The sequence below is a fragment of the Apis florea genome, unplaced genomic scaffold, assembly GCF_048593485.1.
Source record: "Apis florea isolate Af1SG1 unplaced genomic scaffold, ASM4859348v1 contig_1346_pilon, whole genome shotgun sequence".
Lineage (NCBI taxonomy): Eukaryota > Metazoa > Arthropoda > Insecta > Hymenoptera > Apidae > Apis > Apis florea.
Window position 1 is genome coordinate 107936 of NW_028256333.1, and position 21401 is coordinate 129336.

At 45.3% G+C, this 21401-nt stretch overlaps 1 protein-coding gene across 2 annotated transcripts in view; it reads right to left on the minus strand.

Annotated features, from left to right (window-relative positions):
• Positions 1-21401, minus strand: part of LOC100870661 (CUGBP Elav-like family member 5) — a 154034-nt gene that overhangs the window by 84339 nt on the left and 48294 nt on the right. For both annotated transcript variants that reach the window (XR_001112067.3, XM_012486569.3), the window contains exon 2: positions 16465-16547. Coding sequence is in view for 1 of the 2 variants with exons in the window: in XM_012486569.3 (XP_012342023.1) it covers positions 16465-16547 (83 nt within the window). In the remaining variant the exon portion in view is untranslated. The remainder of the gene's footprint in view (positions 1-16464; positions 16548-21401) is intronic.

A 21401-nucleotide genomic window follows, 5' to 3' on the forward strand; every position in this document is an offset into this window, starting at 1 on the left:
TAGGAGGCTCCTCTCCCTCGTCCTGGCGGAGGAACACTTCATTTATCAGGCTCCGACATCTCGTCGGGCTGCCTGGATTTAATTACCCGAAACAAGTCGCCGAAGGGGATGACTCTCCGGCTTCTCTCCGGCTGAACTGAACCACCCGAAAAGGCAGCGAGGACGAAATGAAAGTACGGAGGACGAATCGATCGTCAGGGAGGGAGGGAGGGAGGGAGGGAGACGCTGGTTTCCCGGATACATCGTAGACGAAACGTTGAAACTCGGCTATAAATTACTCCGTCGATCCTTTTTCGACCTCTTCCCCCTCTTCCCCCCCCCCGATATTCGAATGCAAAGTTGGAAAGTGTGTATACTTGGTGGTATAATAGATTATACCGCCCTTATCGGTGGTACAATCAAGGGAAAGGAAAATAATTATTACGAAGCGTACCATGATTAAGTCAATTAAACAATCGTTCCGCCGTTGATTGCATCTTCCTCTTGCCCGCTAGCTTCTCCACAAAGACAAGTAATTATACAGGAGCGAAAACTTTGTCGAGAGTTGAAGGAGGAGGAGGAGGAGAGGTCGATCTCTTCCGTTCCGAGAGCGAGAACCGTTTCACGCTGCGTTTCACGTTGTAATTCGACGCGCGTGGCTCGGCAAAATTGAGCACGATTTGTCGCTTCGCGTCTTACGCGAGATAACGATTATTTACGGCGTTCCCGCGATCGAATCGTATTTCATAATCCACTCCACTCCACTCTTCACTCCACTTCGCCCAAACTCTACTTCATCCTATCTGTATAACAACAGTGAAACAACGAGCGTACGTAGTAGTAGTAGTAGTAGTAGTAGGTACAAGAAGAATGGAAAAAAAAAGGAAGAAAGAAAGAAAGAAAGAAGGGAGAGGGAAGGGAAGGAAGAACCGAGGCGTTTACCAGTGGCACCGGGTGGCGATACAAGAACAAGATTAATCGTCCTACTTTAAAGCAACATTCCAAGCCGAAAGAAATTCCGTTTTTTCCCCATTAACGCTCGGTAAACTTTTCCGCGCGCAGCAGCCTCGACTGCCGGACTGGTGCCGCCTCGTTTCGCGGCCACGCTAATGGTAAAATCTATGTCGTACATGGGAGGCGCGAGCGGGCAGCGGCCCGTTAATGGCGTTGAACAAAAAGCTAACCCCGTGAGCTAACCTGGGAGAGGGTGAAGCGTGCGACGGACATCCCTCCCCTCCTCCCTCCCGTGCGCAAGGGTGTCACCGGTAGTTGATATCGCCTACTTCCGCCACGACTTGGCGCGCACCGCCGCCTCCACCCAGCCTAAAAGCTCGAATGCGCGTTTCCTTTTGTATACGAATCCCTCCTCGCCCCGCCGCGCCGCGAATAAACGCTGCATCATTAATCCAACGGGTGAAGTTGGCGCTCGCGAATTTGTACGACAATGGGTGGCTAAATTTCACGATTCCATAAATCAAGCGCGTGGGATACGCGTATTTCCAACGCGTAATTACAATGACCGTGATTTTCAATCGGAGGGTATAGCGAATTTAAATAACACGGAAGCTCATTGTCAAATCGAACTAACAGTTTAACGGGCCGAACTTGCGACATTTTATTTAAACCGCCCGATTATCGCGAAAATCCCCGTTCAACCGTATTCGATGTAATTTTAATCGACCGTCGAATCGTTAAAATAGAGCCGACTCCTCGCTATATTTCGCACGCGTCGTTTGCCCCAGGATGGAAAATTATGATCGTTTCCCTTTAAAACGAACGGTCGAACGCGATAATCCATTTTCCAAACCAACGTGCAACAACAAACGGATCATGAAACGGACAAAAACGTGCGAAATAATCGTGTCCGATAATAAACTTACGGACAATTATCCGTGTTTAACTTATATATATATATATATCCATCGGATACAAAAACGACGAAACATCGTTCATACTTTGGAATTGATCCGAAAAGTATCGATTCGTTTCGCAGAAATTTCGTAACTCGTCGACAACGATTTTCGATTCGACTCGTCTACACACGATTAACCGCAGTCAAAATTTCTAGTCGCAGTACGAGAAAAAAGGGGAACCGTGCCTGATGGAATTTCATTTCGAGTCGTCGTTCTCGTATCTCGCGAAACGTCGCAACGATTTCTCCGGTTTCTGTTTCGTCCATTTTCCGGGGGAGGGGAATCGATTCGCTTTTAACGCGATAAATCCCCGCGTCTTTCCGCAGAGTTCCGTTAAAATAAACCGGTCGAAACGAAATTCGCGGGGCCCGGGGCGGCCGGTCGGGCAAAAGTGTCTTTGATTTCCGGAGCGGCGAGGGGGAGGGGAGGGGAGTTGGCCGGGAATGGCGCTTCATTGTTGCCCGCGCAAGTACGCAATTAATTTCTGTCTGCGTTCGCCGCGGGGGAATGCAAATACGCGGGGAGATTTTGCCGGAGTAATTCGGAAGTGGCGCGGTATACCGCGCGCATTATGCCGCTTTCCTCCTCTCCTACTCCTCTCTACACCGCGCCCTCCACCCTTTTCCTCTCCTCTTTCGCGATCGCCCGTCATTTCGCTCTGTCCACCACTCGCGATATGGAAACACGAGGACCGGTGACAAGCCCGATTATCGGCCTCTGTCCACCTTCCCTCTCGCCAAACATCGCCGAATAATTGTTATTCGATCAACGGCGGTGACGTGGATAAAAGAAAGGTATTCGTTGAAAATAACGTATGCGGGTTTCAGGAAGAAAGGAAAGGGGAACGTTTAAAGCTGTTACACGGTAATTACACGGTGACGTGTAAACTTTTTCTTCTTCTTCTTTCAAACGACTTTTTTCCCTCTTTTTTTCTTTTTCTTCTCTCTCTCTCTCTCTCTTTTTCGCGTCCTGACAACATTTTTCAAAGAGAAAATTACCATGGTACAGTTTGCGCCTCGTGCAAACCTACCGTCCATAAATTTAAATGGTCAAGTATATTTTGATAAGCTGAATACGATTTACATGTAAACACGTGCAAATCTGTGTACGCGTACGTATATACATTTTCTTTTCTCGCGGGGAAAGGAAGGAAATTTCTCTTCGCGGCGTTTAAAAACGCGAGGGATGAGAATTCGATCGAATTAACGAGTGGGAGACAAACGAAACGATAAATACGAAATATTATTACGACGGAGGGAGGGAAAAAAATGAGAAAGTTTCGTCTGTTCCGAAATATTCGATTCTCCGCCCGACATCGATTTATAAGTATCGTTCCTAGCATCGGAAAACTAGGAAAAACCGATCGTTTCTTTCCGACGTTACTCATTTCCGGGATGATCCGCGTCACAAAGGGAGCACGTTCCCGCTTAGTCGAGCGTCGACGAACGGCGGGAATTTAAAGCGAAGCCGAGCGACGACGATGGCCGTAACACACGGACGAATCGGTGGTGGTGGTGGTGGTGATTTCGGCTCGATTGAAATTCATGGGGAAACGAATTCGTGGTTCGCGCGCCGTGAGAGATAAGGAACAATTCTCTATAATACACGCGTATAACCCAGTTCGTATAACGGTGGTGAGTGAGAGCCCTTTTACATACGAGAGTCCGCGTATGGTGGGTCGCGCGGATGATACAACAACGGGACGTTTCTCGAAGCGTTACATCCGCAAATTGTATCGCTAATGCAACCCCAACATCTTACCCCGATTGCGCCATCCTCCTCGTCTTTCAACCGTATATACAACACCACCGCCACGTACACCGCATCGATTTTCGAGCGTGTGCGTTGTCGCGTGCTACTTCTGCAAATGAATGTTATTTTATGGCCCGGTTTCCCGCATGTTTAAGCGGAATGAATCTGCAATCAAAGTAACTTCCATGCAGATGCAAATTGGTAAGCGGCACGATAATCGGTGTGTGCGTGATGCTTCGATTAACGCTTCCTCGTCTCTCGGTTAAAATTTACAATTGTGCGTATTATCATTTCTAGTATAATTACGCCGTTCGTGTTCGTATACACGAGTGTAAATAATACGGTCCCGCCGCCACTGTTCCCCACCCTGCAATTGAACACGCCGCGAAATATTTATCACGATTTATTAAGTACGAATCGCACGCACGCTGATTCAAACCATACATCTCTCGTTTGCCCGTACAAAATTGCTTATCATAACGAAGAAGAAGGGATATTATTATTATTATTATTATTATTATTATTATTATCGTATCGAATTGGATTTATTTCGTTCGTCCGTGAAGTAGAAAGGATATTTTCTCTCCGATGGAAAAGTTTCTCTCCGATTTAAAAGTCGAAAGAAAGGATTTTTGGAACGCGACAAATAAATATCGAGGACGAGGAAGATCGTCGATTAAACGTGGCCACGAGTTGAAGAGCATTATATACGTACATGTATATGTATATATATATATATGGTACACGAAACGGAGAAAATAATTTAATTTGAAAGTAAAAACGGTGATCCGCTTTGCAAGTCTGATGGTGGCCCATTGTTTCCGAGCGCCACTAAGAATATCCTTCTCCTCTCTCCCTCTCCCTTCCTCCCTTTCTCTCTCTCTCTCTCTCCCCCGTCGCCCTTCCGTAGCCGACGTCTACCGTAGCCTCCTTTGTATAATCAAAACTCTCGAACAAATTTTCATATTGTTTGCGATTCAATTGGACAGGCAATTTCCGAGTCGTCTTTGAAAATATCTTCCAGCGTCGGCCCCGCTCCGACCTCTTCGCCACTTTCCCCCGTTTTCGCCCACCTAAAGTATACCACCTACACTTGGTCAATGAAAACAAGCCTGGATGCTATTTATCTTCCCGATCGATGATATCTCGCTTCGTTATCTCGAATCCAACTTTCTCGTCGATTCGCCCTCCTCCTCTAGATTCGAAACCACTCTTTCCATCTTTTTCTTCGTCATTTTCCAACCCATCGTAATAACCGATCGTTGCTTCCGTTTCGCGAAATCGTTGAATAATGATTAAACAGTTTAAGCGAGATCGATATTTAACTACGTTACACGTGTGCCCTATCAATCTTTAACGAGATTCCGTTCCCATTAAATTTAACGGAACATTCGGTACGGTATATATGCGTTTTCATCAATTTTGCAACTTTCCATTTTATCGTTATAAAGATTTAAGAATCCTTAATGGACATTACCGTTTATCCGTTTCGATTATTTACGATAAAGTGACTGATCCAGTCGTTTGTGTGTGTGTGTGTGTATGTGTGTGTGTATATATATATATTATACGCGCGAGTGCTTTTTTTTTTCCCTTTCTTTTCCTTTTAATGTATTCTAAAACACGTTACAGCAACGTAGCAAAGCAAAGCAAAGCAAAATCCTTCGTAATTTCTCTTCGTAACGTCCCACATTTCTCGATCGATCGAATTTTCGCATATTTTTAATTTCATGGCTCGATACCAAATATACCTATATATAATATAATATACATACAACTTTTGAGCCAATTTTCGTTTGAAAGGAGAAAGAAGAAAACGGGCGTAATAACGGCCCGCTCGATTTAAATCTTTCTAACGTACCGACTAGTTGCATTTAATATATACATATTTGCCTTGCATTCGGATCGTAGATAGCAAGTGTACCGATATGAAATCTCGGCAACCGGGACGTGTACAGTAGTATAGCCCAGTTGGTGCGAAGCCAACATCGACGACGCGAACGAAACGAGGGAAATATTTATAAAAACCGCACGTTGCACGTTCCACGCTCTTGTTTTATTACTATAATTCATCCCACTGCGCTCGGGTATATCTCTTTGTCCGCGCTTTTCTTCCCAACAATTATATATTTTTAATCCGCGCTTGGACCTGGCCAAAATTAAAATTAAAAATAGATAAGGGAAAATTGCGCGTGTGCAAATTTTCCCCCGTTGAATAAAACACCCGATGATTATGCATCCCGTAGGCAATTATCACTTCCCGTAATTCGTCCAGATACACCAACAACTTGTGTTCATACACACACACACACACACATGTACATGTCGGAGAACATGTCAAGGCGAATTCGTTTAATCCGTGGTTGTTGAAACGTTATGTCGGAGGTTAGCTCCGAAAAACGGGTTAAAGGGCGTTGTATAAATAACGGAAAGGATGTGGAAAAGCAGGTCGCGTTTCTCGCATTTTCTCCACCCTCCTCGGCCTCCGCCAGCCTGGACACGTCCCTCTCTCTGACGGAAGGCAGGCACAAGGAGAACCAGATTAGAACCCGACAATCAAGCCAATTATACACTCCGGTGACGCTGACCCAGCTCCTCCTCTTCTCCAACTCTCTGTGTCCACCATCTCTTTCTCCACCCCCACTTCTCCACCCTTTCTTCGTCGAAACCTACAAGATTCCGAATCTTACTCCACAGGGCAATGTAGAGTATTAAACCAGAGCGGTCTAGAAACTCATCAGACCTTCCGTAATCCCGAATCGTAATCGCTCGAGGAATTAAGCGCGAGACATACACGAAGATGTATGTATCGGTCCCGAGAGGGGAGAAGATATCGAAACCGTATCCTTTTCTTCATAGAGACGTCTAATTTAACGGATCTTGTGTTCCCTCGAGCGAAGCCGAGTTAATACGACAACACCGAGTCGCGCGAGGAGAAGGATATCGTTTAAAAGGAGAGACGACACGTTGAATTCGAAGGAGAATTCACTCTCTCTTTAAAGAGAAGAAAAGAAAAGAAAAGAAAACGTGGCGGTTTAACATTGGCACTCGGTCGTTTGACTTGCATGTGGGAAAAAGTGGGGAGGGAGAATGAAAGGAAAAGTGAAGAACCTTAACGGTAACCTCCTCGGAGACGTTTCTCCCTAGACGGGAAGAAGGCGAGGAGAGAGATCGGCGAGGGTCCGTGTGTCTAGAGATCTACGCCGAGCGGCAGATTGCAGCCCGGGCCTTTGGAGGATCATCAAATTAGCGGAAGAGTCTTTGAGGGCAGCTCGTGGAGGTGGCCAACTTGGCTGCCTCGTCATACTCTCTATCTCTCTCCGTTGGAATTATGCCCTCCCCCCCCCCCCTTCGCGACCTTTCCGCGAATGGAGTTGCAAACTTCTGCCTCCCTTCCAGGCCAAAAGAGACAGAAAAGCGGCGCATCCTACCCTCCGCTTTTCTTTTTTTTCTTTTTTTCTTCCTTTTCCCGCCTCCTTTCTTTCCTTTCCTTCCTTCCTTCCTTCCTTCCTTCCTTCTCTTCCTTTCTAATATCGTCTTCTTTAGCGCGGTGCCCACCACGCTAATGCCAACTGAATGCAACCGAAGAAAATTTTCTCCGGGACTTTCAGTACCCAAAACGACCGAACCGAGCAACGCTTTCCGCACCGTCTAGATATAAATGAGGGAACTTTGAAAAGCCGGCGAAGAAAAGACGTTAGAACGAAGCAGTTTCGGTAGCCGGAGTGTCGCTATGTGGCTACGTTTATGTACCGTTGGAATAATTTCTCGAGTTGGAACGTCTCTTGGCTGTCTCATGTTTAATTCCTTGGTTCTTAAGCAACTTTGAAAAATCGTGTACCGTCAATTGGCTATTGTAACCGTTGCTCTGCTGGTCAACGATCGATTATTTGACTTTGTCAGGGGAATAGTGTCTCGTAACAGGATACGGTCTTACTAACGAATAATCGATTTAAACGATTACTTTTCATATTTTACGCGTTTCTTAAAACTTTTAAATCTAATCGAAAAACGATTTGTCTTAAAGGTCGATCAATATAGGCATATCGAATGGCTATAATTCCGAAAATAGTGACTTCCGATCACCGTGAGTAAAAGATCGCTGAAAGTTAAAAATACTTTTCCACTTGTATCGATACGATTTCCGGTTCCCGATATAAGAATCGTCGCGTAAAGAAAAGGGTAATTTTCCATCGTTCACCATCTTCGCTTCATATCGCTATTATCATATTTTCGTTTTTACGTCACGTTTCACGAGTTATTCCATTATAATAGCGAGCTTTAAAATATGTCGAGACATTAAATCGAGGACTCGTTCATATTAATTGAATAATTCAAGCGTGCATTAAACGTGCGTAAAAATCATTCACAAGCCCGATGAAATAATATTTTGCAAATAAAATTACTCATATTTCCTTCGATATTTCAATTTTTAAATAAATCTATACACATTTTTTTATTCGTTCCCTCCGTTACGTTCTTACTCTTTCATTTCAAATGTCAAATTCCCAAAGGTAAAGGTCCGACGAGGGATTGAGTTTCCAGCCTTGTGTCTGTACACCAAATATCGAAGAATGGGAGAAAATATAGGGAACGACGATCGAACGAACGAACGAACGAACGAACGAACGAACGAACGGAAAATTTGGTCGTGTAACGAGCTGGCTCGCGCAGATATTTTTAACTCAAGGTGGCCGCGTGCGAATATACGCCGCTATACACTTGTTAAACGCGGATAGAACACACACAGAAAACGCGTGAATGTTTTATCGCAAGTTAGCCCTTTGCTTCCCTCGTGCAATTTATTCCCAAACCCGTATGTCTGGTCTGTGCAGAAACTAGGGCAGAAACACAAAGCCTGGCCACTGCCTGAACGAGATACCGGTAACAATGCCTAAACGCACGAGGGAAGGACGCCTTTTACGCCCTTCCTCCTCTCCTCTCGTTTATAGGAGGGGAACGGGGTGACCTATCGTTGATAAAATTCTAAAATCTCGAATATTTTTTTTCACTACTTGATCCTTCTAACCTCGTCGCTGCTTCGTATGGACGTTATGCAAAAACCTTTTAGACCCGTATTCAAATTAGATACGTATATATGAAAAAACTTTTCCCATCGCGTGCCTTTTATTGATTCGTTAAAACCGTTTCTTCTTTTTCGAAAAAAGATATTTCCCCCTTCGAGGGGGAATATATACGTTTTTCCTTTCTTTCTTTTCTTCTCTTCTCAACTTTTTATCGATGATATGATTTTTTTTGAGAACAAATCGCACGATATTTTGCTCGCTCGCTCGTTAATCGAAATATAATCGACTACGAGTATATCCCCAGTATCGAATTATAAATAATGCATACGAATATATTCCACATTTCGAATTTTCCATTCAATTCATCGAACGAGAAATATTATATCGAGCGACCGATCGATGACCGATCTTCGTGATAATTTTAACCGTCCGATCGAACGAGAACGGAACAAAGTCGAGTCCCCCCCCTCCCTCCTTTCGAAAGTAAAGGCAAACGAGATGTTAGCCGGCCTGTCTCGATCGTGTAAATATTTAGATTAGACGCGTGGTGGGAACGCGATCGCGAGATGATTTAAGCAAATTCGAGCGAGGAGGAGGAGAAGAAAATGCGTTTCGCCCTAGGAAATTCTGCTCGGACGCGTCGGAGAACGATCGAGGTGGCAAGATTAACGATATTCGAAGCGTCTATCGATTACGTTCGAGTTGTGCAAAAGTCATCGTCGCGCTTTCGACGAAGATGAATTTACCTTATTACGTCGGGACGAACGAAAATTCTATTCTATTTCGAACAAAGTTTACGACTATTGTAGAAACGTCAACGAGCTTGCGTTTCACGATATATTTATATTTTTCGTAAACGATAAAAGAGGTGTTACGAGGCGATGTAGTTACGAAGAAAATTGCAACATTCCAAATTCATTATACTCTAAATATACAAAAACTTTAACCTGTAAGAGAGATTCGTTGTTGCGTTGGAGAAATACGTACTTGGAAAAGTAGGTATAATATTTTAGCAAGAATTATTGCTACGTTTATTTATTCCACGCCTTGACCCACGAAACTTGCCATAAATATAAGATAGCGATCTCGCATCACTATGAAATACAACGCGTAAAATTTCGAACGAGTCAAGTACGTAGGTATTTTTAGCATCGTTGATCGAGTCGTCGGTAATTCGACGGGATTCGTTATTTACCGCTTCGAAGATTCGCGCGGATCTCGAAGAGAAGAATATCTCATGTTTTTTAAAATCGCAAAGATTCAAGGAACGGAGTTAACGTTATCGCGATAAAATCTTTCTTTTTCCTTTTCTTTTGCCGCGTGTTTGGTGTTTCATACCAACGACACGTCCCAACACGTTAGCCGTGACTTTTCCTCAACGATGTATTTTATTATCCGCGCGGCACAGCAGCGGCGAGGAACCAAGTTCTCGACACTTGGCGGCGAGGAAAATAAGTTTTAGTTCGCGAGCGTCCTTGTTTGCTCTAGCATCGGTAAGGAGTTTCGCGCAATTCCTATTTTCCGCGTCTCGATGTTTTCCACGACTACACCGAGGCAAATAAAGTTTTCTCGATCTCCAGAACCGGTGCCAGCAGCGCGCCTATCCAACGGGAGGGTAAAGTCGATCCCGAAGCGGACCGATTCGTAGCCGCGATGCCATCGCGATTTCTTGCGAAGCGAAACCAGCTTCTCCTCCGATCAAACTTTTAAAACCGGGACATTATTTTTCCTCCGTAAAAACGCATTCAATTTCCGTTCCGTGCTCTCTCCGAACTCACGTCGATATCGAAAGTTGATCTTTGAAGAACTCGTAATAATTGAAATTTAAACGATCCCGCGTAATTAATTATCACTTGGGATAATTTCTTCTTTCTCCGTTTCGAAAGTTCGTAGCAAGGATAAGGAGTTAATAATCACGATTGAAACTAGCGGTTGAAATACTGTATCGCGATAAAAAGGGACGAGAGAGAGAGAGAGAGAGAGAGAGGAGAGAGAGAGAGAGGATCGGTCGGTTCCGTTGTCATCGAAGAGATAAAAGCACTTTGACGTCACCATTATCAAACGGTCCAAGTACGAACGGGATGGAATCGAGGCCCGTTCCCTCGGGGGAACGGTCCATTCCGAGTTAAAGCGCACCACCACCACGCTCGCGTCCGTCACAGTGGTCCCGCGGAATCAAAGCTCTGCAAATTGGCGTGCCTGATCAGGTCAGTAGGAGGAAGACTGACCCTTTATCGACGCGTGGAATTTTCAATTTGGCCGAGTACGTTTCCACCTCGCCTCTTTCCAATTACACGAGAGAGGACAACGCGATTACACGGCGGGAAGCGGCGTAAAAAGGTCGCGCGGCTCTTATTCGGACCACGATCGCCGTTGGAGTCGATAAGCTGCTCGCTCCATCATTTGCATGACAATCGGATAGTCGTCCGGTATTGTCATCGTCGGCGGGATGGATATGCATTCTCAAAGGGCTTCCTTCCTTCGCTTCCTCCACCACCCTACTACGCGTGCTTCGTTCGAGCTTTTATCGTGTACGACCCCCGCCCTCCGTCTCTCTCCTCCATTTCCATCCCTTCCTGCGCACACATTCTGCATCCCGTCATGCTCTCGACCCGCCAACTTGAGAGCCCTAATTAAATTCAGTCTGGGTACTCTTACCGAGCGCGGTCCATCGTTCATTAAGCGACGGATCAAAGCGATATTCCCGTAAAGTAGTTCCACTTTGTGGCGAGGGAGAACCCTGCCCTCTACCTATCCCTTACCTTTCACCCTCCTTCCCCCAACTCTCGCGGATATAGTCCGCCGCCTTCACTTTCCAACACGCGTCCATCTTTAACGCAACCGATCATCAATCGCTCCGTATCTTCTTTTTCTTCTTCTTCTTCTTCTTCTTCGAGAGAGAGAGAGAGAAGCGGTCTCTGCTAAAGGTAAAGTCGTCCCCTCCGCTACGATCGATGTTAAATGTTAAATATAGGGAGGATATCGAATTGTATTGCACGAAGAATACGAAAAGTATTATATTATTCCAGGTAATACGCGTGTATTGGCGAGGACAGGGCGTTGAACAGGGTGAGAAATATATTAATAGATACGAGTTGAAACGAGTATTACGGTTGGCGATATATTATTTTGCTAGTTTCGCATTAGCGCGAGAATACCTCGTACGATTAATGGGCTTCGAATGAGCCATAGAAGGCAACGACTCGCAGCTGTTACACACTGCCACGGTGAATAATTAGCGGCCATAGTAATTTCCCGATCGTTAATAATCGAGCGTTACGTATACGTACGTATATACAATAAAATGAAAATGAAAAGCAAAGCGCGATTAAACACGGCCTGCTTTGGGGAGGAAGGAAGTGTAAAAAAGTATGAAATAAAAGTAACATCTGCGTACCATCGTGAATTCGTCGTAGAGGTAGGAAATCTCCGGATAGCTTATAAAATCGACCATGGTGGCGCGCTACGACGTCCAACAATTATCACCGTCGTCGTGGAGGGCAAGCAACAGGCACGATAACACACTCGATAAACGACGAAGAGTCGTCGCGAGATGCAAAAGTGGCGCGATCAACGTGGCCTGGAAGCGGTTCCCCTCGAAACTATAAGACGAAATATTTGAAATACCGGCGTTTTACTTGGAACCGCTATTGCGCAGGATCACTATACATATATATATATACATATACAGCACCGTTTCACTTTATATAATATACTTCAAACACAAACACTTTGCGGCGCGATTCGATTCGATCCACGAAGGAAAGAAGAATCCACACTCGCGCGTGCACTTTTCCTCCTCCTCCTCCTCCTCCCCCTCCTTCTTCTTCTCACGATTCACACGACACTGAACGTTCGTTCGTTCGTTCGTTCGTTCGAGAATCACTCTTGATTTCACGACACTGGTCCGAATCTCGCCAGAATACTTGATACGTACTAACTCCGGCGAAAGCAAAAGAAAGAATGGGAACAAAGAAAAGGGCACGGAAGGGCGCGTATAACTGCGACTGGCTTATTCTCAGGCCCGTATCGCGCAAGTTGGAAAGAAAGGTCCACGAGGCACCCACGAGGGTAGAAATGGGCGGCTTTATGCGCAGACGGCGAATGAAACAGAGACGAGAGATATATACGTATATATATATTTGTGTGTGTGTGTGTGTGTGTGTGTATATATATACATATATACATACAGAGAGAAAACGAGGACTCGCAAGCCCGCGCTTGCGAACGAAAGCACAAGGGAGAGTAAGCTCGGTCACTGAGGCGTCGCCACTCGGCTTGCTTCCTACGGAGTGACTCCCTCCTTCGCCTCTAGTCCCCTACCATTTCCATTCCATCCCTCCTTAACCTTCTCCTCCACCTTCTTCTTCTTCTTCTTCTTCTTCTTCCTCTTCCTCCTCCTCCTTCTCTTCTTTCTCCTTCTTCGCGAAAACGACCCCTCCTCGTCGCGAGGCGTAACCACGGAAAGTTTCCCGTAATTGTTTGATAGCCGACCAACCAACGCCTCCTCCCATAATGTAAATAATAAATACCGATCTGTCGTGATAAATTGTTCCCAAAGATGGAACGAATTCGTGGAATCGAACGTGGAGTGGCTGTTGCATCCATCCCGATATAGTTTTCGTGTATCGTTCGATAAGAGCGGAATTAAAATAACTAGCTCGAGGGAGGGGGGGGGGGAGAGAGAGAGAGATAGATCTCTCGCGGCCGAGGGATTGATTCACCGTCGTCGGAGGATAAATGTTATCGAAGCAAAAAAAATTACGCGAATCCTCGACGCGCGGCGCTTAATGAATTACGAGAAGCGTTGAAATCGCAGAAATTTCATCGGGCTTGGGCGGCACAGGTGCACAGGCGCCAAAGTTGCAAAAACTTCGTTAGGGAGGAATGCAAACAATGGCCGAGCGGTCGCTCGCCTCTTTCCCTCCCTCCGATTTTTTACTCTCCCCCCTTCCCCCTTTTCTTTTGTAGTATCCTTTTCCTCGTGGAAATTCGCGTCCCCCGACGTTTCTTCTCCTTCGAGCCGAGCAAACACCCCAGCGCAATTATTATAACCCCAATTTGTCGATCCGTCCTTTCGAATTTCATCGTACATCTTATCTCGCCACTTAACCCTGATCCTGAATTTCGACCGTGCCTGGGAACCGATGATTAGTGGATTTCCTCGAAATCCTCTGCCTCTCGTTGTATTCCGTGATTCTTGTGAATCGAGAGAACAAAAAGGATTTCTTTCCTCTTATCGCAACTTACGTATTTACGGTTAATATTGGGATTGAATTTGTACGGTGTATTTGCGTTCGTTTCAAATACCATGGATCGATACCATTCTCGAAGCGAAAAAAGTTAAGCAAAGAAATGTTATATTTCCGATCGAATTCGCCATGGGAATTTTTGTGTCGCCGGGACGAAATACCAGTGAACACCGGTAACATCTGGTGATCTGTTAACGTTGGGGTCGGCTAGACCAACATCGCAGCCAAGACGGAGGCCGAGCTTACGAGCAAAGCAAATAAACAGGAATTAAATCTGGAAGGCTTTATCGCGAACGTTCCGATATTTCTGTATAAAATTATATATATATATATATATGTGTGTGTGTGTATATATATACATTATATAATGTAAAATAATATAAAGATATTAAAGAAATCTTCCATTCTTTTCTTTTCGTCAATAACCTAATAGATTTCGTTGACGAATAACGATTCTTTCCCATTCGGCGAATGTCTTTTATTCGAGCCGACACGCACAATCGTTTCCTTTCCACTTTAATTCTCGCGACGCGAACTTTCGAAAACGACGATCGAGAGAAAGTTTCAAGATCGAGTCTCCGGAGAAAAATGTGGTTCTCGACGTAATCGGTCAAAGAGGCGCGACAACGGGCGGAAGTGGGATACGAAATACTTTCTTTCGAGGTTTCGCGTGAGCGCGAACAAGCGCGTGCGCACGTGCAACGATCGCTTCCGCACGGGCTAAGTATAGCCGGTTAGCCACGGGCATTGTTATTGCTTGCACAGCGGGAGCGTTCAGCTTGCGATCCCTGTTTATCAAGGGCTCGCTGCTTGCTCGAGTTATGGTCTCAGGTGCGTTCGAATATTACAGCTTGGCTCGGTCAAATGTTCAATCGCATCCTAAATGCGAATCGATCCACCCAAGAATTCTTTTTATCCCCTTTCTATCCCACGAACAATGATCGCCACCCAGATCGTTGATCGCCCAGGATCGACGTGGAAGATAAATCTGATTTGCAATTCAACGATTCCACTTTCTCCTCTAGTGATAATTACTCGCGAAATTACGAAATTTCGAATAATCCCATACGACATTGTCGCCTTGGAAAAATTCACTCGGATCGGTAGGTAGAAATATAATACGGAGGGAGGGCCATAAAAATGTGAAAAACGGTGGAAACGGTGCGCGTGGACGGGAACGGTGGAAGCAATTGAGGAGGATTTTTCTTTCGTGTTTGGTCAGCTCGCGTGCACGGGGCGTATGGCCGGAAAAGTGCGTCCGTATACGCGTCTGCCTCTTCATAAAGTCATAACTCAGCCAAACCCCCGGCACATCTCTCGGCATAACATTTAAAACGATTTCCGCTGGCAGCAGTGCCAAGACCGGAGCTGCGTTGTTTCGGGGATAGATTAACGAAACATAACGCCAGTACTCGCTACGGACTTCCAAGGGGTAGGTTGGATAATGGGAAGGGGCGTGTTGGCACTGCTCTGGCAGTTAAGCAGTGTTCAGTGCCGGCACTTGTACTCTTCAGTCCCCACGGCTACGATCGATGCAAATTTTTACGAGAACTGTTCCCCTCCATTTCGCCCGAAAACATCGGCTCGATGATTTTCCGTTCGAAAATACCTTTGCCAGCGAGCTTTGCCAGATCGAAACAGCTGACCGTGCGATTAATCCAAGTACAGGGAAAAATTCACTTCAACTTTGATTTTCAACAAAAATAATCCACGATTATTCCGTAATATACAATAAATGTTAAAATGTATTATTTTTGTACGTGCGAAAAAACGATTCCAACAATTTCTCGATACCGCTGATTCGAGTTACGATCGCGCTCAAAAGATTGGAAGCGTGAAAAGAGGAAATTGCGAAATTCTCGTGTTGGCCGGGAATAAGAACAAGCATGGCCATTCCTGGCATTCGTAGAAGGCACGGAAAGTCTGATGATACATCGCGGACTGTACGAGTCGCGCCCTCTGCTCCCTTTCGACCCTTCCTAACTACCCTTTCGGCGGCGTTAAGAGATTAACTTGTCACGCCGGCCCCATTTTAATATTCCGGATCGCGGGGTAAATCGCCAGAATTTGCCTGGAGAGCGGCATACGGCTTCGCAGGCGATAAGTATCCGTTAACGTCACTGCACAATTTGCCTGCTCTACTTTTCCTTCTCCTTTCTCGTATAGAATTGCACCAGAATTACGCCACTTTGTTTTCTCGCACGTTCGACCGTTGCTCGATGAACTCCACCTTTGTACACGAGTTTGTACATCCGAGTCTATAAATTTTTACAAATTGCAAACTCTTATCCAATCGTCTTGTTATTATTATTCGTTCGTAATCTCCTAATTTCCACGAATCTTCAGCGACCTGTGGCGAATTTGTTTTTCTACAATTACAACGATACCGATGAAAACTCGATCGATTTATAAATCTTTTGCAAACACTTTTTATATTCATTTCGACAGCGTGATGTAACTCGCGTAAAACGAGTCGTTTCGCCGACGAGTGGAAGAAGCCCGAAAGTAGGCAAATTGTGTTCTAAATGCGTAAACACTTACCCCTGGTAAAGTCCGCTTCTCATGCAGAGCGTTCTGGGCACTGATTGCGCTGTCACGACTATAGTAGGTGAGAAATGCACAGCCTGAAACATGGTAGGAAAAAACGGAAAAAACGATTAATCAAAACGGGACGGAGATTTTGCCAGATCGGTGGAAAATAAATCGTTACGATCTCCAAGAGAAATTGTTTTTTTTTTTTTTTTTTTCCTTCTTTTCTCGATCGATCTCGCGCCTCCAGCATTATCGTAAAACGAAAAGTTTCGAAAAATTTAGTCGAGTCAGAGACATCTCTCTCCGTTGTCCTCCTGTCATTCTCTCCCTCCTTTTTTTTTTTTTTTTTTTTCGTCGCCTGCCACGCGTTGTAAAAATAACGTAGCTCGAGTTCGTGCCAGTAATTTGTGCAGCGAAAAGTTTCAATCGGTCGTATCTAATTACAGCGATGCATCGATTCGCGTCAAGGATACGCTTTATCGGATAAACCCGACGTATACGTTTTATCTTCCAATTAGTTTGCTACTATCGCGTATATCGCGATATTTTCGATATTTACTCGTTCCTCTCTCTTCTCCCTCTTCCCCTCCCCCCCCCTCTTTATCTATCATTCTTAATAGCAACAAAGAGAACGACGATCGAACGATCGATAGAATCAATTTCGAAGATAGCGAATCACGAATATTTTAATATTTTCCTTCCATTCTGCCTTGTCCTCGATTGAAATATATATCTTTTATTATTTCGTCCGAGAAATCGTTCATCAACGATATTCCAATATTTTTCGAGATTATAAAATGATTTTCACTCGTTTTATCCGTTCGTTCCGTTAATAATATCGACGTAGAGACATATAAAACTTACCCTGGTCGAATGTTGCACTCACGCAAACTTTCCGCCGGGCTCAGAATCAGCCCGTTACAAATCTCGTACGTAAATAACGGTATATTAGTCACACTTTGCCATTTTTTGCCACGAGGTCGGTCGAGAACGGTAGTTAAAATAGTAGTAATAGCATCTATTCCCCAAGAAATTCTATCGACCATCCGAACGTTGATCATCCCTCGATTTTGGACCGCTTACTTCCCTCCTCCTTAATTATCTTCTCTAATTTATTTAGCTTATTTTTAAGCGGCAATATCGTAATACGACAACCTTTTAATCGAACGTAGTCAACGCATCGATTAAAATTAGGGGGGGGGGGAATTCGTAGTGGATGGTTAACCGAGTTAATCGAGTCGTTGGTTCGAGGCCCGGCTTGGAAATCGCCTCGAGGCAACGGAAGTATCGGCATTCGCACCGTCGTAAAATTAATTTTCCAAAACGACTGGGGAGGGGGGGAACGGGACTCGGTTTAAGAACCGAGGCCGGTATAGCGGGTTAAAACGATGGTAATTAACCCTAGAATTGGACGGTGGCTGAACCAGACCATTATCGGCTATCGCGCTGTCGAGCAAACCTCGTGGAACCGCCTTCCTATCGGAACCGAGGATTTATTCAAAGGGCCTGTTCCCCCCTATCTGATCGTCATTTGACTATCTCAACGCACCGAGATGGATGTAGGCGAGCACGCGCGGCGCAACACTCGTGGACGGAACTCGGTCTAAGATCGCTTACTATTTACGACACGACATTATCGCGACTGCCCGATAGCCTTCATCCGTCTATAATCACCACGAATCCATTAACTATCGCTCGCGCAGATAATCGGGCACACGTCCATCCTTTATTTAAGTCTTTGACCTATTTCGTCGCGATTCATCGTTGATGATCACCCGTGATAAATGTATCTCTCGTGTTCCTGTTTCTTTCCGAAACTGAAAATTAAAAGTAAAGTTTTTATCTACGTACTTATCTACGTGGCAAACACAGTACAAACGTGTGTTTAAACGATAAACTCCAAATACGAAATGGGTAGGGAAAAACATGTTCACGTTAAAAGGCGAAGCGTAAAGATGGAATCCGAATGTCCGAATATTCTCGTGACCGGCGGTGCCGGGCAACGATACCCAGGCAAGCTAACGATAAACGATAGAATTATTCCAAGGTTGAATTAAACGGGCGTGACTTTAATCCCGACTTACCTGAGATCATCTCGAAATTAAACCTTTGCACCTTCGTGTCGCGAAATCTCTCCCCTTATTTATCGAGCGATAAACAAAACAAGCTCTCGTCGTCGCATCGTTCGAAGCATGCGAAATTCAGATCGATCCTTGTCGTTTCACGCCTCTCCCGCGCCGCCAGACGTTTTAATCTCGCTCTAGACTCGGAGGAGGATGCAATTTCCACGCGATAGCAGGTGGAGTTGCGGCGGTAACGCTCCCTCGGACGGAGAATTACCTCGTCGCGGGCCGGAAAACCCGGGGAGAAAAAGAGAGAAGGAGGGAAGGCGTGAAACTCGAGGAAATTTCGTGGAAACGACGAGAGACGACGCAATAAGAAAAGACGACGAGGATGTACACTTGCCACGCTCCGTTGTAATTTTTCAACCGCGGCTCGTCCTACCACGCCACAGATTCTCCGAGGAAACGTGGAATTCGGTCCGATCTAACTCGTGTAAAGGCCAGGCCGGGTTAGGGAGGAGCGGATGGATGGAAAAGTTTGCGTCGCCTGCGGCCGGTCACGCCAACCTCTATTCCCCTTCCAAATGGGAATAGAGCGAAATATTTATAAACATCGGCCGCCGCTTATCTTAATTGCATTGGGACAACTCGCGCGACACTCTTATTCTCTCCGCGGCTAATATCCACCGGGAATAGAAAAGTTGGCGAGCCCTGCGGCCCTTCGTGGCGAATTAGCTTCCGTATCAAGAACAAGGGCGAGCTTTCCTTCTTCCCCTGTCTTCTGCCTCGAATCGAATCTGGCGGCGGATAACGCCGCCAGCCATACACCGAATTCGGGGGGGGGGGGGGGAGAGCTGAAAGAGAGACGGAGGTAAGTATTTCGATCTCGCGAAATTTACATTTATCGGATTTCTTCTTTCTCGTTACGTTTCTCTTCCTCTCTCTCTCTCTCTCTTCCTCTCTCTCTCTCTCTCTCTCTCCTCGCGATTAATTCGTAAACCACGCGATAGGGATCCGGCTAATTTGGAATTCGGAACCGAGGGGGGGGAGGGGGAGGGTGGAGGAAAAATCGGCCCCGTTTCGATGACACACTTTATATTCCCTTAATTTTCATATCGCAGTGTATTCGTCTATTTGGCACTACTTTTTTGGCTTCCTTCGAATACATTTGGATTCGAAAGCCCCGGGGATACAAGTGCCAACTTCCACTCTTGCCAGACTCCTACCAGCGTTCCCGAAGAATCGGGTTCAAGCGAAAACTATATTAGAATGGTGAAAAGAGAGGGGTATTAAGAATTCTCGCTCGTTGGCGTGACGACGAACCTCGAACTCGAGATTATTATTAAGGGAGCAAACAGATTTATTCCCTCCTTTCCACGGATTTCCGATCCCCCGAGACATTTATTATTAATCGTCCACATCATAAATTTTAGACCGCCCCTTTTATACCGTTCGTTGCCATCCTTTTCGATATTCGCGGATTTTAATAAAGATCCATCGATCGGCCAATCGATTGATATAAATAAACCCATCGACGATTTTTACGGAGAAGATAATAAATTCGGAAATTAAATTCGGCGTAACGTAACGCCTCGATTTATCTCTCTTCGATTCTATTATCCGGAATGGCGAAACGAAGGAGGAGGAGGACGAGGAGGAAGCAGTACGTTGCGTGCTGCTCGAAATTCGTACGCGATTCTTTATTCACGCACGTTCGAACGTTGCCCGGAATTTCAGCGTAGAAATTACTCGGTGTGTTCGTAGCCCGATCGCGTTCCGAATTCCAAACCACTGGCCGATCGGTGGAAAAGATCGACTTATCAATCACGGCCGTCCTTTATTTCGAGGAAAAATCGAAAAATCGTTATCTCCTTTTATCCCCTCCCTCCTTGTCTTCTCGGGCTCCGTTTCAAAAAATTTATAACACTCCCGTGAAGTTATTCACGGGAGCAGAAGAGACAGGAAGAAGGACGTAGTACTTGTAACGAGACGGATGAAACAAGGATGAAAACGACAAGCGACGTCAGAAAAGTCGGATATATTCCGCGAACAAGATATCTTCGTTAAGGTATATTCGTCGCGTTTTTTATCGTTTCCGCTTCGTGGAGGAGATCACGAAGTATCGTATCGGCTCTTCCCGAAGAAACAAGATCGTACAACGAGAATGTCTCGCCGACGACAGGTAGGTAAATTTACCGATTCGATTATATTTCGTTCGATTGTCTTCGTGTAAAGCACGGCGGATTATCGCATCCTCTATAGTCTCTATCGCAAAAAGCATCGTCCTATATTAATGCGACTCGCGTATCTCGCCGGTACTTAATTTTCGTTACGCGAATCTAATTAATTCAATTGGGATTAATTATCCACGGGTACGAGTGGTACGCCACCGATATTCCTGGTCCTCGACGCGGGAGAGCAATTTGTAGGACGGCCACTCGCGGACCAAGAGATACGGTGATTCGCGATCGTTCCGACGAGTCGATTAAAACGACATCGTGCGTTTTAAACGAATTATCGTTGTTACCCCGCCCGGGTATCGTGGAAATCGTATATTAACGCGGTTACGCGCAGTATGCCAACGCGAAAATCGAATTCTCCGCGATTTTCCTCCTTCCGTCTAGACGTTTGACGCCTTTTTCCCAACGTATCGTCGTAAAAACGTCGCCACCTACCCGGACGATCGATCGGGATAAAAAGGAAAAATACGTCTCTCACGGTAATTGAATCGATACTCTCGCTCCAAAATCTTGCAATACTTTTTCGCTCTTTCCAAATCGAATATCGTCAATTTTCTTCCTTTATTTTTCTATCGTTATGTTATATGACACGATGCGATGCGATTTTCAAAAGTTTCGCGAGAGAGAGGGAATACATATATAT